The sequence below is a fragment of the Petaurus breviceps genome, unplaced genomic scaffold, assembly GCF_028583685.1.
Source record: "Petaurus breviceps papuanus isolate PSGF00001 unplaced genomic scaffold, PetGlider_PUasm1.0 90779, whole genome shotgun sequence".
In the NCBI taxonomy this organism is placed as follows: Eukaryota; Metazoa; Chordata; class Mammalia; order Diprotodontia; family Petauridae; genus Petaurus; species Petaurus breviceps.
This window is the reverse complement of record NW_027187344.1, coordinates 4793524-4812024: the sequence shown is the minus strand read 5'-3', so window position 1 is coordinate 4812024 and position 18501 is coordinate 4793524. Positions and strand designations below refer to the sequence as shown.

Sequence of the window (18501 nt, the reverse complement as noted above, 5' to 3'; positions counted from 1 at the left end):
CTTCAACTATTTTCATACTGACAAAAGTTTCATCAGTTACAATTATCATTTTTCCATGTAGGAATGTTAATAGTTCAACTTTGATAAGTTCCTTATGATTTCTTTTCCCTGTTTACCTTCTCATGCTTCTCTTGCTTCTTGTATCTGAATGCCAAATTTTCTATTCAACTCTGGTTTTTTCATCAAGAATGCTTGAAAGTCCTCTATTTCACTAAATGACCATATTTTCCCCTGAAACATGATACTCAGTTTTGCTGGGTATGTGATTCTTGGTTTAATCCCAGCTCCTTTGCCCTCTAGAATTTCATATTCTAAGCCCTTTGATCCCTCAGTGTAGAAGCTGCCATGTCCTGAGTTATCCTGATTGTGTTTCCACAATATTCAAATTGTTTCTTCCTGGCTGCTTGTAATATTCTCTCCTTGATCTGGGAATTTTAGAACCTGGCTATAATATTCCTAAGAGTTTTCTTTTTGGCATCTTTTTTCAGGAGGTGCTCAGTGGATTCTTTCAATCTCTATTTTGCCCTCAGGTTCTAAAACGTCAGGGAAATTTTCCTTGAGAATTTCTTGGAGGATGATTTCTAGGTTCTTTCTTTGATCATGGTTCCCAGGTAGTCCAATAATTTTTAAATGATCTCTCCTGGACCTGTTTTCCAGGTCAGTGGTTTTTCCAATGACATAGGTCACATTGCCTTCTATTCTTTCATTTGTTTGGATCTGTTTAACAGCATCTTGATTTCTCATAAAGTCATTAGCTTCCATTTGCTCCAATCTAATTCTGAAGGAATGATTTTCCTCAGTGAACTTTTGAGATTCTTTTTCCATCTGGCAAATTCAGCTTTTTAAGGCATTCTTCTCCTCATTGCCTTTTTGAGCCTCTTTTGCCATTTGAGTTAGTCTATTTTTCAAGGTGGTATTTTCTTCAGTCAGGTTGTTGACTCTCATTTCATAATTTTCTTGCATCATTCTCATTTCTCTTCCCAATTTTTCCTCCACTTCTCTTATTTGCTTCTTAAGGTCCTCTGTGGCCTGTCACCAGCTCATATTTTCCTTTGAAGTTTTTGGTGAAGGAGTTCTGACTTCACTGTCTTCCTCCTCTTCCATGCTTTGCTCCTTTTTGTCCCCCAAATAGGAGTCTAATGTTGGATTCTTCTGTTTGCTTTGCTTCCTTTGCCTGGTCATGTTGCCACTCAATTACTTGACTTTTGGGCTTTTTGCCACAGTAGGACTCTGCTACCAGACAGGGCAGCTTTGCACCAAACACTGGGGTTTTCTCAGCTGCCGGAGGTATTAGTTGGGTGCCCTCTCTGAAGCCTCCACACACTCTGGCAAGCTGGTCACACACCCCAGGACCTCCACCCTAGACCCAATCCAGATCCAAGCAGGTTAAAGCAAGAGCAATTATCCCTCAGACTGGTCACTTGGTCCCCCTACAGTCTGCAGGCCAGGAGCTGAAGCTGCTACATGGTGTGGCTGTGCTGCAGCCCTCAGTTGTGCTCCCAACTACTGGGTCCCAAAGTCCACACTACACTGACCTCTCACTTTGTCCTTAGCATTTATGGTTTGATAATTCTGGAAACCACCAGAGCCGCTGGCGATCTGAAGTCCCTCCAGCTGATGGCTGGTCAGGCCTGCCCTCGGGCTAAAAACTTGGAGTGGAGCTGGGGTTGGCTCCCAAAGCTCTGTGCTGGCCTAATCCTGCCTCAGTGGTAAATTAGCTTCTCTGTGTCATTTTGTGGGTTCTGTAGCTCCAAAGTTTGTTCAGAGTCCCCTTTAATATGGATTGGAGGTGGTGAGAGCCAGAGCCATGCGGAGGTCCTGTTTCTACTGGGGAGAGCAATCCTTGAGGGAATATAGTCTATGCTTACATAATAAGTGCTCTGAGAATATTATTACATATTTGGTATGGAACAGTCATCAGTGGCCTTTGACTGGAGGACTAGAGGGTAGAATGCCAAATTTTTTACAATGCCTTCCTTTATGGAGGGTAGAAACTGGGCTTTAACACTTCTCTCCACTCTGCATCTGCTGCTCTGATTTCAACTCCATTAAACAAGTTATCCCTTGATAACCCACCCCCACCCTGCTTTACTTCCTCCTTATATCCCCCATTAAATTTTAAGCTCCTTGAGGCAAGGTCTCTCTTTCTTATTATTAATTTGTATGCCTAGCACTTAGCAGCATGCACCTTGGCTCCTCTCCTCAGGCATGACTTTCTCTCTAGCCACTCACTTGACCCTTCCATTCTGGAAGATACTTATTTTTCTTCCAAAATGACCATGGAGTGGTAGGGTGGGTAGGAAGGAAAGGGCTAAGCAATGGGAAGACAAATGACCAAGGGCTAAGGTCATCACTTAGCACTATTAAGCACAGTAGGTGCTTAATATATGTCTATTGGATTGGATTGAATTGGTTTGGATTGGCAATCCACTGATTTACCTTCTCCATGGTAACATTGATTTAATTACTCTTTCTGGAATTAACAGTGGAAAGGGGGACGATGACCAGATCAAAGCTTGATGGATGTAGGCTGCAGGGGTGGGGAACCTGCAGCCTCAAGGCCACATGTGGTTTTCTAGGTGAGGCACTACCCTTTGACTAAATCCAAACTTCTTACAACAAATCCTCTTAATAAAGGGATTTGTTCTGTAAAACCTGGATTCAGTCAAAAACCCAAACCCAAGGACATAGAAGGACCTTGGACCCAAGGACCCAAGGACCTGGTGTCTGCCAGAGAGTGCAAAATGTGGAAGTTCTTGGGCTTCTCTTGTCCTGATCCTAACTCCACCTCTAACCCCTGTCCTACCTCACTATTGGCTGATGAGGCAAGCTCACAATCTTTCATTAGTGTTAACTAATTGGCACAAAGCAGTTTCAATCCTTCATTACATGTTTCCTTTCACCAAATTTGGAAGTGCCCAATCAGAAGTGGACTAGTATGGTTTTCTTTCAAATCACCTTATTTTGGGGAAATCATGAGTTACCTAAGTGACAGGTCTGAGAAACTGAGAAACTAACCTGAGAAACCTGGAAAACTCCAAAAAGCCAATGGGTCATTAAACCTGAACTGGTTTACAAAGTATGGAGAAGAGATAGGAATATAACAGGGAGTTAAAAGAAATGAGGAAACTTCATTGTGAGTCATCTCTCAGTTAGAAATTGTGAACCATTCAGAATCATTCAAGGGAGTCAGAGAACTGGGTCTTAAGCTCCCATTGGGATTTCCCCTCTGAAGTTTGAAGAACTGGAGACCGGAGTATATCACAATATGGAGAATCCAGTCTTATTCTAGGAAACTCCCAACTCCATTTTACAATTTAAAAAGCAAGGGTCAGTTGAGCTTACTTTGTGCTTTTGTTAACCTAATCACCAAAAGAGGATGTGTATCTTTTGTTCACCTCTAGGTAGACTGACTTTTTTCAAGTATATGTCAATATTACCATGCTATTCACCTGGCAGAATAAAAAAGAAACCCTAAAGTGATCAAAGCAGGCAGTTACAATGGCCCCGTCCAAAGAGCACTGAGCCTGGAGTCAGGAAGATCTGAGTTCAAGCCTGGCCACAGACAACCTATTAGATATGTGACCCTGACCGAGTCACTTAATCTCTGTTTGCCTTGTTGTTTATCCTTCATTTCAAAGAAGACAAATATGTCATGGTGTAATGTCTTGATTTGTGAACTGAATATGAGAGGCAGAGTTGCACAAAGTTATCATCTTGTCCAGTGGAAAGACAAAAGTCAGGATAACTGCTGATGGCTGTTGAGCACAACTCCACCCTTCCCTACCCCAACTGATCTGTGAGCAGGAATTTCAGCCTAGGCTGGATATTTCTCCATTCTCTCCCCGGCCCCAGATATTTCTCTATTCTTCCCCATCCCCTGCCCCCCCCACCAGATATTCCCCATTTCTGCCCACTGTTCCCTGTCTGTCCCTCAGCCTAGGATAAACTTCGAGGACGTGGGAAATTCAAATATACACTGACCAATCAGTGATTGTAGTTTCAGCTTACATAACCTGACTATTAGAATCTCTTTAAAAACTGGCACACTGTCCATGCCAACTCACTGTCTGATCTGGGTATGTGACCCCAGCAGTCCCACGGTAATAAAATCCACTTCCAAAATTTACAAAAATATTTTGTCTTGCTCCTTTGGGCTCAACAATGGCCTAGGATGCAGTGGATGATCTTGGCATCTTTGATGTCTGACCAAGCTCTAACCACTCCACAATACCTGCTTCAGTCGCCTTTGTAGCCCTGCAAACAAATTTTTCTCATCTGCCCATTCCACCACAGAAAGTCTTCACATGTTTGGGGTAAACATGTCCCTATCTAACCTAGGGGTGTGAGGCCTATAGGTTACCCTACCTAACCTGTAGGTTAACCTGTCTTAGCCTGGTTTGGCTAAGATGGTTTACTGGGGTGTGGCCACTATGCACACTACAGCTTCTTGGAGCCACAGTTGAGGGTTGGATAAAGGTAAACACTAAGAATGGATGAATAGATCTGAAAGAGCTCAGGAAGTCCTCCCTGAATATTCACATCTGTTTGCCTTAATCCACTGGAGAAGGAAATGGAAAACCACTCCAGTATCTCTGCCAAGAAAACCCCATTGTTATGGTCCAAGGGACGCATGAAGAATTGGACATGAGTGAACAACAATTACAACAGAATCGATATGCATACATTTGTGACTGAGGGTTTCTATTGTTTCACAGTTACTATAAAATGTAAATTGTTTGGTCAGAAAATTATCTATTCTATTTTCCTTCCAACTTGAAACACCTAAATAAGATTGAATGTCTATGACAGTTGTTAGTTTAAAAAACACTTAGTGGATTCCTTCCTCCACGCCCAGTAGGTCATTCCAGTTGAAACCTGAAAGACTCCAAAAAGCCAATGGGTCGGTCATTAAACTCTGATTATACAACAAGGATGATGCCAGTCAAGAGAAAAGTAGGGATGAGTGTGTCATAGACTAAGTAAAGAACACCAAGAAAGAAAAGCAAAATTTCAAAAAGAAAGCTTCAGTTAAGAGGAACACAATATTTACAGTATCAGATCCAACCGCCCTTCACTTTCAAATGAGGGAAACTAAGACTTAAAGGGAGGGAGAAATGACTTGCCCAAGGTCACATAGGTAATCACTGACAATGCTAGAAGTAGAACTCATGTCTTCCTGAATGTTGAGCTTAAAGACATGAGTTGTTCCCACGAATACACCTGGTTCTCTGCTCAGCTGGTCAAGAAAATCTTTTGTATCTTTAAAAAAGCATAAATATAGAAAAAAAACCTGTAAAGTCCAATTCATTCCAACAAGCACTGAATACCTATCATAAGGAAGGCCCAGTGCTCAGTATAATTGGAGTGATTAAAAGACACTCCCTTCGGGGCGGCCAGGTAGCACAGCGAGTAAGAGCACCGGCCCCAGAGTCAGGATGACCTGGGATCGAATTTGGGCTCAGACACTTAGCACCCACCCAGAAACACCTGGCTGCGTAACCTTGAACAAGTTACTTAACCCCAATTGCTTAAAAAAGAAAAAAGACACTCCCTTCTTTCAGCAAGGGTTCACTGACAGTGGGAGGGAAGAAGTGTTATGGATATCAATAACAATGATAATGACATTACTCACAGATCTCTATCACATTAAGTTTGATAAAGTACATTTCTCACAACGACTCTTTGAGGGTGGTTATAGAAGTAAGAATGTCCCTGGTTGCAGATTAAAAAAAAAAAAGCCCAACAACTTAAAACTTAAAAATTAAGTGACTGGGCCCATGGTAACACAGTTACGAAGTGGATTTGAGCCAAGATTCTATTAACTTCCCTTCCAATGTGGTTTTCATTATGTCACAAGCTATATAAGAGTTTTTATTATAGACATAATAGAGACCAATATAGTTGGAGGAGAGGGGTTGGCTCTCACAATATTTCTGTGGGCCATAAAAGAAACCCTGAAAACTTTGTATTTGGCTCCCTTCACAGGTCTTCAAATCTCCCTACAAATGCCAATATTTTTAAAGGGCCTTAAATATAGAAGAAGTTTTATTTGACCTGGCCAGTACTGACTTTTTTTTTATTTTGGGCTTTTCAGAGTAGGGAAGGCAGGGCAACTGGGGTTAAGTGATTTGCCCATGGTTACATGGTCACACGGTCACATGGTCACATGGCTAGCTCGTGTTAAGTGTCTGAGGCTGAATTTGAATTCGGGTCTTCCTGACTCCAGGGCCAGTGCCCTATTCACTGTGCCACCTAGTCACCCCAGAGCAGTACTGACTTTCAAATCTTTAATAAAGCAGTTCAGAGTTCTTGCCAATGGGCATCCTCCCCCTATACACACTTCCCCTCTTCTAATCTGCCCACCACAGTCCCTATAGCGCTGGATGGGCTGAGGTCCAGCCAAAATTTTTTTAGGCTACACCTCTGTTCTGTGACTGGACCTGCTGCTTTCCCCTTCTGGCTTTTGCATTTGTTCCTCAGCCCACCTCCTTGTTGAGAGGTTTTGCCTGAAAAGAATACCATTGGGAAAGCAGCCGCCTGGTTCTCCCAGGTGTGGAGTGGGTGGCTTCGGACTTGATGGTGTCTATCAGAATATGCAGCCTAGGCAGAGCCTTGATTCTGTGTTCATGAAGTGACCAGGAAGGCAGTGGAGAAGTGAGGGCAAGAGGAGAGAAGCAAGGAGGAAGAGGAAAAGGGTGGGGAGAGGGAGAAATCTAGGAGAGGAGGAGGTGGGAGAGGGTTGGAAAGGAAGAGGTAGGAGAGAAGTAGGGTTCTGAGCAAATAATATACACCTTACATTTTACAATAACTGAAACAACAGAAACCCTCAGTCTCAAATGTACATGGATCAGTTTAGGATTTCTTTTTTATTCTTCCAAGCGAACAGTCCAGTAATGTTGACCTATGCTTGAACAAGCTCAGTTTTCCCTGAGGAGATGTCTTATCTAACACTGCTCTGCATGTTATCTAGTGATATGTGGAAATGGAGGCCATGGAGGGAAGAAGTTAGGAAACAGCTTTCCTTAGGCACAGATGCAGAGAAATACATGCAAATAGCTTTCTCAGGGCAACTGAAGGTCACCTGGCCCCCTGCAAGAAAGCCCAAGTAGGGCAGGCTCCTCCTTCCCAGACAGAAATTGGAAAGGCCAGGGAGACAACCTTATCCAGAGCTGTTTGGGTGGATTTGTTCCCCACCCAGTACAAAGTTTGTTATTGGAGATTGGTGACCAGCATTCTGGAGCAGAGCCAGGGGAAAAATCCATACCAAAGAGCATGAAATACCTGTTCTACCAAGCCTACCATTTTCCAGGGTTTATCATGAGGTTTACCTTGGATATATGTAGAATTCATACTTTTCCTTTTCCCATTTCTGTCCTTCCCTTCTTCTCTCTATTCCCTCCAACTCCCTTCCCCATTGTCTCCTCTCTGCCTTTATCTTCTGCCTTTTCACTCTCTTCCCTTCTCCACCCCTCCATCCTTCTCCTTCCCCTTTCCCCCTTCTCCCTCCTCCTCTCTACCCACCCTCTCTTCCTTTCCAATCCTCCCCCTCTCTCTTTCTGCTGGCTTTCTCCCTCTCCCCTGCCTTTTCTTTTTCCTCGTCTTCCTCCTTGCTTCTCCCCTTTTGCCCTCACTTCTCCACTGCCTTCCTGACCCTCTCCATGAACACAGAACCAAGGTTTTTCCCAGGCTGCATACCTCTGAAAGACCAACAGGTCTGTAGCCCATTCAAAACCTGGCAGAGCAGGGGGAGGAGGTGGGCAGCAATTGTTTTCTTTTTAGTCAAAATCTCTCAGCAAAGGAGCAGGTTGAAGCACAGATGTGAAAATCAGAAGAGGAAAACAGCAGATCTGGTCCCATCTATCCTGGAGTCACAGGACAGAAATGGAAAACAAAAGAAAGGGAAGAGGACAGAGAGCTGCCTAGAGCAGATCCCCTCTCTAAGGGTGCAGATACAACCAAATCGAGGTGGCAAGAAACCTGGGCTCAGCGGGGTTCCCAGGCTGAGGTAAGTGTCTAGCCCCCCAGGCTCTCTCCCTCCACCTTTAGCAGCCGCCATTCAGGCTTACACAGGAGCTCAGAGCTGTGCCTTTACCTCCACCAAAATCCTGTCAGTGGGCAAATCTGACACCAGGTTCAAACTGCAGGACTCTGACAGAGTCCTTACCTTGCCCACTCTAAAATGAGGAGGTGGGTCAGAAGATCCCTAAGGTTCTCTCTAGATCTGCCACTCTGCTGAATGCCATGATCTCAAAAGGCCAGCTTCCTAAAGCTTAGGGAATAGACAGGGGAGAATGCATTCCTGCTCTCCCTTGAGAGATGACTGCCTTTTCCTCAGCTCTCCATCAAAAAAGCCCCAATTAAACCCAGAGTTAGATACCTTGGGTACTCAATATCCTGACGGAATTGGGTAGGAGAGGAAGACCCGGAACCATTGGGACAGTCCAGCTCTGCCAAGCTCACCTTTAAGGGTTCCCAATCCCAGCATATTCCAGACCTTTGGAGGGCTGAAGGAGAAAAGACTGGGGCTCATCCTAAAATGTCTTTGCTTTAGCAGCTGAGGGCCAGTGGCTTAGATCAACCTCTAAGCCCTGAAGTTGCAAAGAAAGGAAGACTGCCAATGAGAGCACCTTTGCCTTTTGTTCACCACCTGGCTGCCTGAGGAAACGCCTAACAGGCAGGTGGCAGGTTTGCTTCTGATTGCCAAAGACAGAGTTAGCCAGCCCTCCAGAAGCAATCTGGGAGTAAGGATACCTGGATCCTTTTTTTTTTCATTTCTACCTGGTGCTACAGAGGGATCCTGAACCAGTCTTTTATTTCTCTGTGCTTGGTTTCTCTTCTTTGAAACACTTAAAGTAAGGCCCCTTTACTAGCAAGAAACAGCAGGATAAACTGCTGAACAGACTCTGGAAGACTTGACACAGAGTAGCTGTGTGACCAGGAGCAAATTACTTAATTTTCTGACTCTCAATCTGTTCATTCCTAATATAGCAACAATACCTCTAGAACCTACTGGGCTGGATTTTGTGAGGCTCAAATGAAATCATGTTTTCTTTGAAGTCTAAGTAATGAGTGCTAGGTTTTTTCAAGGACCTCTGCCAAGTCCAGCCAGTGTAATCAGACAGGACACTCTATTGAGGCAATCTATCTAGGTCATCTCCCGATCACTGCCTTTCCAGGCCTCATCCTGGATCATGGTCAGAGAGGCCCTTCTGAAGAGTCCAGGCAGCTTTGCCTAGAACCTGGTTCATGCTCCTATCTCCCTTCCCCTTCTGTGTAAAGTGATTTGGGGATGAGTTCAATTGAACTGACGCCACCTGATTAGTAATGGGTTTTGTATCAAGTTTCAAATTCATAATATTGTTTATGCTATTATGTTTCTAAATTTTCTCATATTTGGTAAACAATCATATCAACTATACTCTTAGGAAAGCAACTTAGGAAAAAGTCTGAAAACTGTTATACTATTTCATCAGCCCTGCTGACCATATGTTATAATATTCTGAAATACTTTAATTAAGAACTTATAACCTTCCAGTTTTGACTATATTTAAGAAGAAGTTTCATATAAAATTATCTGGCTATTACTTATGTGTAGGGGGCCAAGTCTAATGGATTCTTGAGCTTGTGTCTGAGTCCAGAGACTTCTGACTTGTTCTGAGTTCAAGAACTTGTTGAGTTATGTCTGAGTCTGCACTTGCTAACTTGTTCAAATCCAGGAGGGTGCAAAGTCCCCTCTGGACAGGTGTGCCATATCTTTCCCCAAGAAAAATGTTTGGCAGTTGGTATCAAGAAATATTGCTGTGTCTTCCACAAGCAATCTGGGCATGCAGGAAGTGGACTGGTAGTCAAGGTCTTTTGTTAATATCTATGTTTAGCTGAGTGCATCCGTGAGAAACTGGTGATCCTAAAGTTCACTGTAAAACTTTCCAGTATAAACAAGAAAGATATATAATCAACTATACTACTCCATTAAAGCAGCACTGTTATCCAATTGTGCTCGCCTAGCCTGAATCTTTTGTTCACTGTCCCCCTACGTCAGTTGTTGGCACTTATGTAAACTATGAAATTGTTAATTAAGTTATTTAGAGGTTTACAGCAATTGACCAGTGTTTTTCTAGATGTTTCAGCAAACTAGCATATATCCACTATCTATATGGGATTCCAAAATGTAATTATTTTCTTGATTTCTAATAATATATTTTACACCAGGATGAGTTTATATTCTAGGAAAAGACAAAAGGAAGAAAAGGATATTGAGGAAATTTGTAAAGGTCTAATAAACTTTTTTGTTTTAATAAGGCTAATTTAATTGGATATATTTTTGACATTGCTTGCTTCACTCAGAAAAACTGAATTTGCTCCCCATTTGGAAACAGCTTTTTAGTAGAGGGGGTATGGCAATTGGTAATTTGTGGTAATTGATAATTTATTTTGCTTAAATGATACTTTGGGGACTTATTCATGATATTTAAAAGCATTTTATACCAACTTAGTTTTAATAAATTCCAATTTTAAGGATTTTTTTTGCTTTAAGATTGAATAAGATATATACATATATATAAATTTGAAAGTTTCCAACTAATTTACTTCTTTAGGTTCTAATGACTGCTTTTTGACATCAGTGTAAATTTTAAGCCGTTTTAAAGAAAGAGAAACACTTTTAGGAAGGAATGTTTAAGTAAAAAAATATTTTGTGTAAATGTTTAAGTAAAAAACTTTTGTGTGACTTTTAGAAGACCTGATAAGTTATATTTGTAAGCTAGTTTATTACAATAATTTGGTGGTATTGCTAACAATTGTGTCCAGTTCTACTGTGATGAGAGACTTTACTGTTTGAGAAGAAAGCTTTTTTGGGACCCTGATTATGCTTTTTGAGTTTGACTTTTAAGTTTGTTGAGTCCTTGGGCCAACCTTAAATGAGCCCTTCAAGAAAAATGTCACCAGTCAGCAGTTTAATGAGAGTGACATCTGAGATCTAAGGCTAGTGAATATCTGTCCCTGGAAATAAGGTAAGGAGGTTACCTTGGAAAGGCTAAGGTTGGACTCTTCTTAATTCATTTTTCCATATAAGAAATCTATCCACCTGGTTCCATATGTTAGGCTACTTATATAGTGTTGTAGGCCTTGAAGACAACTTTGATATTATTATAACCATTTCCATGATTCTAGCTCTCATAGCAAATTTCTATTATCAGAGAAGGCAAACAGTGGTAGCTTGCCATTACAATACTGGATCTATTAGTTATTAGATTAATAATAAGACACCTGAATAACTGTAATAATAATGTACTAATTTCCTTAGTTTACTTTTTTGTTCTATGTTATTCTTTTTATTATATTAATATGTAGCCCAGACTTTTAGTCAATGGTTTGACTCTTTCCTGAAAAGAAGTAGGGAGTGTTGTACCCAAACCCAAATTACCCATCTCCTGATTTGAAGCCCACCATTAAGCCCCTTTATATATTTGTCTTTGTCTTTATCCTGTAATAGCTTGAAACAGCTTAAGGCATAGTCCTGGCTATTGCCCAAGGCGTAGCCCCGGGGTTATGGCACAAATTTATCTTATTTTTTATTTTTTTGCTTTTTGGAGGGCAATTGGGGTTAAGTAACTTGCCCAGGGTTACATGGCTAGTTTTCTTGTGTGGGTGTGAAGTGTCTGAGGCCGGAACTGAACTTGGGTCCTCCTGACTCCGGGGCTGGCATTTTACTCCCTGAGCCACCTAGCTGCCCCACACATTTATCTTAAAAAAAAAAAAACAACACCCTGTTCTGTTCCTGCTAATCAAGCAGAGTCCCCATTAACTTTACCCAGAACATAACCCTAGTCTGTCCCCTTACTCAATGACTCTCCACCCTGTACCTTTCACCCTGTTCTGGGAGGGACCCACTTCCACAAAAAGTTGCACCCTTGTACCATTGTGCCATATTGCCCAAATTAGCCCTAAGCTATAAATCGAACCAATGGCAATTCTTGACTTCTGTGCATCATTGTTTATGCTAGTTCCCCTTCCCAACTGTGGTTTTTGTGGTTTTAGGCTTTATAAGGAATGTATGTACCCCAATTTGGGGCTGCCTGATTTAAGTATATACTCTAGGCAGTCACGCACTTAATCAATAAATCCAGACCTAAATTTACCTTAAACCCAAGTCTCAGCTCGCTCTTTTTCTCTGCACAACAATATGAGTATAATTAGACAAAGGTAGAGAAACTTGTGAAACAAAGATATAAATCTATTAGATTGTGAGGTTAAAGTCAGAAACCTCTTTTGTTTATGTTTTAAGTATTAAGATTTCAATTCAGTCCCCCCATCTTGAGTAATCTAAATAAAAGAGGGAATTCATTTCTTCCCAGACCTGTCTGACTCAAACACATAGGCTAGAAACCACTAATTCGCCTAGACTTAGAATTTCTTTATCTTTTGATCAGATCTGAGTTTTCCAGAGTTCATCTCATTATCAGTCCTGCACCTCAAAGGCTGTCTGAATTATCCTACAAGGGTTGATTTCTGTATGAGAAGTGGAAAACCCTTTAGTCCTAATTCAATAATTGGTTATTAATATAAGAAAAAGGGGTGGCTAGGTGGTACGGTGAATAGAGCACCAGCCCTGGAGTCAGGAGGACCTGAGTTCGAACCAGCCTCAGACACTTAACACTTACTAGCTGTGTGACCTTGGGCAAGTCACTTAACCCCAATTGCCCTGCCTTGCCTGCTTCAAAAAAAAAAAGAAAAGAAAAAAGAGAATTTAAATATAGAAAGAAACAATAAGTTCTCTCATTTTCCCATTTGATTCTATTGAGAGACACAAGTCTCCTCAATGAATCACTAACTGATATGACAAACATTTAATCAGGGGTTTCTAACTATGGGGCCTATGAGAGGAAACAACATGAGAGGGAAAAGGAAAGAGATCGATCTTATTGACAAACTCAAAAGGGACAGTCCCCTCTGTTAAGCAACAGATAAAAGGCACATAGGGAAAAGGAAAAAAAAAAGTTTTTAATGCCCATTTCATAGAAATCTCATCTGGTTCTCTGGAAGCATCTGATCAGCCCTCTGGTTTAGGTGGGGTCTCAGAGCAGTTTCCTGCTGACTGGCTCCTCTGGCTCAAATCACTTGTAGAGAATTTCTTCTCTGCTAAAAAAATCTCATACAAAATTGATCTTAACCCAATTTTTAATTTACTTTGCCAATAACCAGGTCAAATAATAAAAGTTAGCTCAAACCTTATGTCTCTACTATTAGAAAATAAAATTTGGAGCCTTTTAGACCAAAGCATCTACATTTTTAGCTTAGCCAGTTGTCATGTTGATATATCCAAGAAACTCAGACAAAAACTGAAAAATAAGAAAACTCTGAACCCAATTTTCTACTTGACATTATTCATTGCTCCATTAGGAGTATGAAATTTTGCTAAGAACTAATAATAATACATTCTATAAGAAGATGAGATCTAATGAATTCTCTGAAAAGTTGCCATATTATCTCTTATAACAAAAGATGTTGGAATGGGATGTATAAATATAGAATTTAAGAACAGCACTTATTAAATAATTAGTTTATATTAAAACATTTCCAATTCCTACCCACGTTCACATGAATAACCCCTAGTATAAGTGGATCTCTCTAAGTGGATTTCTCTTTAAGGTGTTCATCAGATAGACCAGAAGCCATTCTTCACTAATTATGTTAATATTTTTTTTCAGTAACACAGAACTAAGACAGTTATGATACTGACATCACTAAATAAGAGAATTATATCCTGGTTTCACAAATTTTTACATCAGTGCCTAATTTTCCCTATACCATTATGGGAAATTAAAGGACCTTATCTTATATACCTCAATATATAATTAATAACAGCAGATGACAAGGCTAGATATTTATTTACTTAGCTGTTAGGAACATAGAAAGGACTAAAATTCTAGGCCAAATAGCTCAAATCTCATACCTGTATCTTACTATGGTAATTTGGACGTAGTTTAGCACTATTCTAAAAGATCTACTTAGTTGTGTTTATACTGAGCACCTAGCATGATTATAGAAATATGCCATAAAAGAAGAATCAGGTTACACAGTAAGGGAATAATGCTTACCTAACTTTGTGTCAATTCTAAGCAAAAGTTACATAGATAGCCAACTGCATTGAGACAGGCTTAAAGCCAGTCAGGTGGAATATTTTCCAATCAAGAGGAAATAGCATACTAGGGAAATTGAGTCAGGAAAATCCTACCTAAGACCATGCCAAGAATCACTCTCCCAAATTTCCCATGAGAACTTCACCTGTAGTTCATGAACATCAACCGCACAGGGTTACTGCCATCATGGAGCGTTGGCTTAGCATCATTCCTTCATGATCATACCTGGAGTCAGACTCAGAATAATATGTTATAGTCCTGTAAGATCTTAAATAGCAAGTTATAATAATCATAGCTTTGGGTAGATTCATATCTCAAGGATCACATTTCCTTGATAACAAGTATTAACTACAATTTCACACTGGTAACTATGAGATTCATCATAAAAAAATCACAATTTATCTTGATATAACCAGTACTCATGGTAAGTAGATGCTTTTTCATCCCTAGGTTCAACATTACACAAAAGATTGTGCTTTAAAGTGCTTAATTAGCAAACAACAAAAGACTTGGGATGGGATGTGGAAATATAATAATCCCAAACTGTATAAAGAGAACAGTTTATATGAAAAGTTGCTTATAATAAAACATTCAGTTATTAGCTATGTCCAAATGGATATAAACATGGATGACTATTCTCAGAATCCCTGTAAACAATAGGAACATCTCTAAGGTGACTCTTAAGTAGTTTTCATGTATTTTGGGGCATGCTCTACACACAGGTTCTAATCCCAGATTAAAAAACAAACAAAAGTAAAATCAGATTCCCTGTTAAGATAATGAAAGATAGCCCCCAGTTAGCTGTATTTGGACAATCACCTAACCTTTGTTGGCCTCAGTTTCCCCATCAGTAAAATGAGGGGAGTAGGATTAGATGCCAAGATATTTTCCAGCTCTAGCAATCTACAAATCTAGATGATCTCTCTTAAGATTTTATATTTTAACAACCTTTTTTTAAAAAAAAAACCTGAAAATCTATTATTAGGTCCTTATCTTCTCAGGTCACAGAATATCGGAACTGGAAGGAAGCTTCATTTTACATTTCAAAAATATGTGTGTGCCACTTCACACATTGTATTATAAAAGTCCTTCACTAGTTCTAATGATTTGTATTATTTATTTAATGAATCTCCCAAGGTAAGTGATTTATCCCAGGCTTTCACTTAGGGTCTAGTCCTGGTATATAGGCCCTATAATGGTAAACTAATTTTTAACATGATTGACGGTTTTGTCATTATCTCTGGGAAATGGCTTCCCTACCTCAGGTGGGGAGTGGCAAGAAGAGGATGGTTGGCATTGTCAGGTTTCGGTGCCAACTCCTCTATGAAACCCAGAGAAATAAAGGACAAGGAAGTATAAACAAGGCTGTGCCTTAAACAAGGGTGGAGAGAGGGACACCAGCTGGGAAGCCTTTCAACCCTAATGTGGGTAACAATAGTTATCCCTCCAGGGGACAAAAAGTAGAGAGCACAGAATGGATTTAAGAGATGTTGTACAGATAGATTCAGCAAGACTTGGCAACTGAACAGATAGGTACAATGGCATCCATACTTTCTACTTCAGAAGGCTGTTGTAAGGAAAGTTCTTTGTAAACCTTGAAAGAGTTTATAAACAGGAGTTGCCCAACTATTTCCCAGAAGAGATGACTAAGCTCCTGCCCAGGGTATTGAGCCCTTTGACCAATCATTCCCCCATGTCTAAGTGCTTTTAGCAACAGATCTCAAAGCCAAATGGCAAAGTGAGGAAAATAGATCATTGGAACCTAAGAATGAAAAGAAAACAGTTGCTATTTTGCCTCAGCAAGACTGTGAGAGAATCATTGAGTCAGTCAGTGGGTTCCAGAAGTCTTGGATCTCACCACTCTTTCTCTGTCTTTTCTTACCCATGCAGCTCTGGCCACACTATACCACAGTAACTGACCTTGCAGGACTGCCAACGCCATGAAAGCAGGTTTATTTCTCAAATATGGGCACTCAAATGGGAATCTGTGATCAAAGTAACAGATACTTTCCTTTGTCTAGTATGGTCTTGACAGACCAAGCTAAACATGATTAAAAAAAAAAAGACTCAGAAATTTGTCAGATAATGCAACTTATAGTAGCTAAAGAACTCCAAAGTATAGGTATTGAAACAGACTGAAAAGTATGAAATGAAAACACTTCTTTTTAAGGAAGAAAATATTATTTGAATTCCTGAAAATGTTGAGAAAGAAAAGGCTTTACATAACTCTGTAGACTTTTTAAAAGCCCAGGGGCATTTTTCCCTGTGTATCTGTAAAAAAAAAAAATCTGACTTTGGATAGCTACAAATTATAAGCTTACCGTTCAAAGCTTCTATTTATTTTTGACATTTAAAATAATGCATCTGTCTGCTTGGTCCCAGGGCTGCCCCACTCCCGGAGAAGATGGGGTTGGGAGTGGCCAGGTGCGTGCGGGTCGCGGCCTCATTCCTGTGGGCGGTGCCCGGGCCTGAGACCCCAGGGTTCCTGGCCTCCCTCGCAGCCGTCCCTGGGAGCCACCGGGCCGCCCCGGCCCAAGCTCCCATCCCTTCCTAGTGGCCGCCGCCTCCCAGGGCCTCGGCACCAGCGCCGTGAGACTCTCGTTCGAAAGTTCCCAGACAAGCGTGAATGGATATCAACTGAAAATGGTATTGGAACAGTGGGAATCAGCAATTTTGCACAGGGAGCATTGGGAGATAAAGCTTACTGTAGTCTTCCGGAAGTTGTTCCATCTTGTCTGAACAAACAAGGTGAGTTTGGAGCTTTGGAAAGTGTTTAAACTGCCAGGGAACTCTATTCTCCACTAATGGGAGAAGTAACTGAAATTAATGTAGCTCTTGCAGAAGACCCAGGACTTGTCAACAAATCTTGTTATGAAGATGGTTGGCTGATCAAGATGACTCCTGGGAACTTGATGAACTGAGGAGTGAGGAAGCATAAGAGATATATAACATCTATTGAGGATTGAACACTGGATCCCCAAATAAAATAATAGAAGAATGCAGCCCAGCATAGTTTTGTCCTAAATTAGTGGTATATGGAAGGTTAGTAACTTTAACACATCTGAAACAACACCATGGCATGGAAAAAAAGCTTAACTACTCAGAAATGATTGGATAAAAATGCTTTTTACTATTTGCACCTTTTGCACAACTTCTTCCTCGTAATTTCAAGTTAGTGTCTGTCTAGTTCTGAATTTATTTTATCATGTGTGGTAAAAATGAATTCTAAGACTATGTACTTCAGAGCTAGAATTTTATCTGTAAAAAGCCATAAATCAATAATGTTGTAATGGCCAACTCCAACCATCACCAGTTTTGTTCAAAATATTTTTGGTTTTCTGTCCATGGGAATAATTTACTGAGATTGCTTAGCTGGCTGGGGGTCAGATGCAGTACAATACCAACTTAATTTTTTAATAAACTGCTTGGTTGGAGCTATTTTATACAGATGAGGCTTCAAGCAAGTAGAATAGGTAATGAAATTTAACAAACTTTTTAAAAACCCTGAAAAATAAAATAAAATAATGCATCTACCATGAAAAGTTTTTACAGGTTAGTTGATGCTGGGTGAAATTTGTAAATGTTATCTCATAAAAAGGGTAACTTCAATTTGAAAAGGAGAGAGATATGCTGTTTGTTCTTCTACGAAATTGATCTAGCCTTTAAAGAAAAGTAAATACTGTTTTGTCTTGCTTTTAAACTCTTAAGTTAAATTTTAAGGTCATTTTTTACATTGAATATTTTTTTCTCTAGGTATAAATTTTTCTGACAAAACACATTTCTGTCCAATAAACACAAGTTACAGTAACCGAAATTAGTTTTGTACCATAACGATGGATCATTCTTCATAGAAATGCTATGGCTTCAAAGCCATACCTAAAATACAGGTTTTTTTAACCCTGTATTTTTAAACTTAATGTATTCTAATTGAACTATAATAACTTCTTAGGGATCCGAAACTATCAGGCTCCTTTTAAAAAAATAATAATAATAAGACTCTATTTTTCCCCCAATTACATGTTAACACAATTTTAAAAAAAGTTTTGAATTACATGGGAAAACTGCAAAACAGTATGGCAGAAACTGGCTATAGATCAACATCTTACACTATATAACAAGATAAGGTCAAAATAGGTATATAATTTAATATAAAAGGTGATACCATAAGCATGTTAGGAGAGCATGGACTAGTTTGCTGTCAGATCTATGGATAAGGGAAGAATTTAGGACCAAACAAGATATAGATAGAGAGATCATTACAAAAAGCAAAATAGATAATTTTGATTATATAAAATTAAAAAGTTTTTACCCAAACAAAAGCAATGCACCACAAATTACAAGGAAAGAAGAAAATGGGAAA

General features: G+C 40.0%; 1 protein-coding gene and 1 pseudogene across 3 annotated transcripts in view; one reads left to right on the top strand and one right to left on the bottom strand.

Annotated features, from left to right (window-relative positions):
• ABO (ABO, alpha 1-3-N-acetylgalactosaminyltransferase and alpha 1-3-galactosyltransferase) overlaps positions 1-14830 on the bottom strand; it is a 65623-nt gene extending 50793 nt beyond the window's left edge. For all 3 annotated transcript variants that reach the window (XM_069069254.1, XM_069069256.1, XM_069069255.1), the window contains exon 1: positions 8464-14830. In XM_069069254.1, the coding sequence (XP_068925355.1) occupies positions 8464-8533 (70 nt within the window). In that variant the 5' untranslated portion in view covers positions 8534-14830. The remainder of the gene's footprint in view (positions 1-8463) is intronic.
• On the top strand, positions 6833-17062 carry LOC138147024 (glycine cleavage system H protein, mitochondrial-like; annotated as a pseudogene).
• Positions 17063-18501: the final 1439 nt, after the last annotated feature.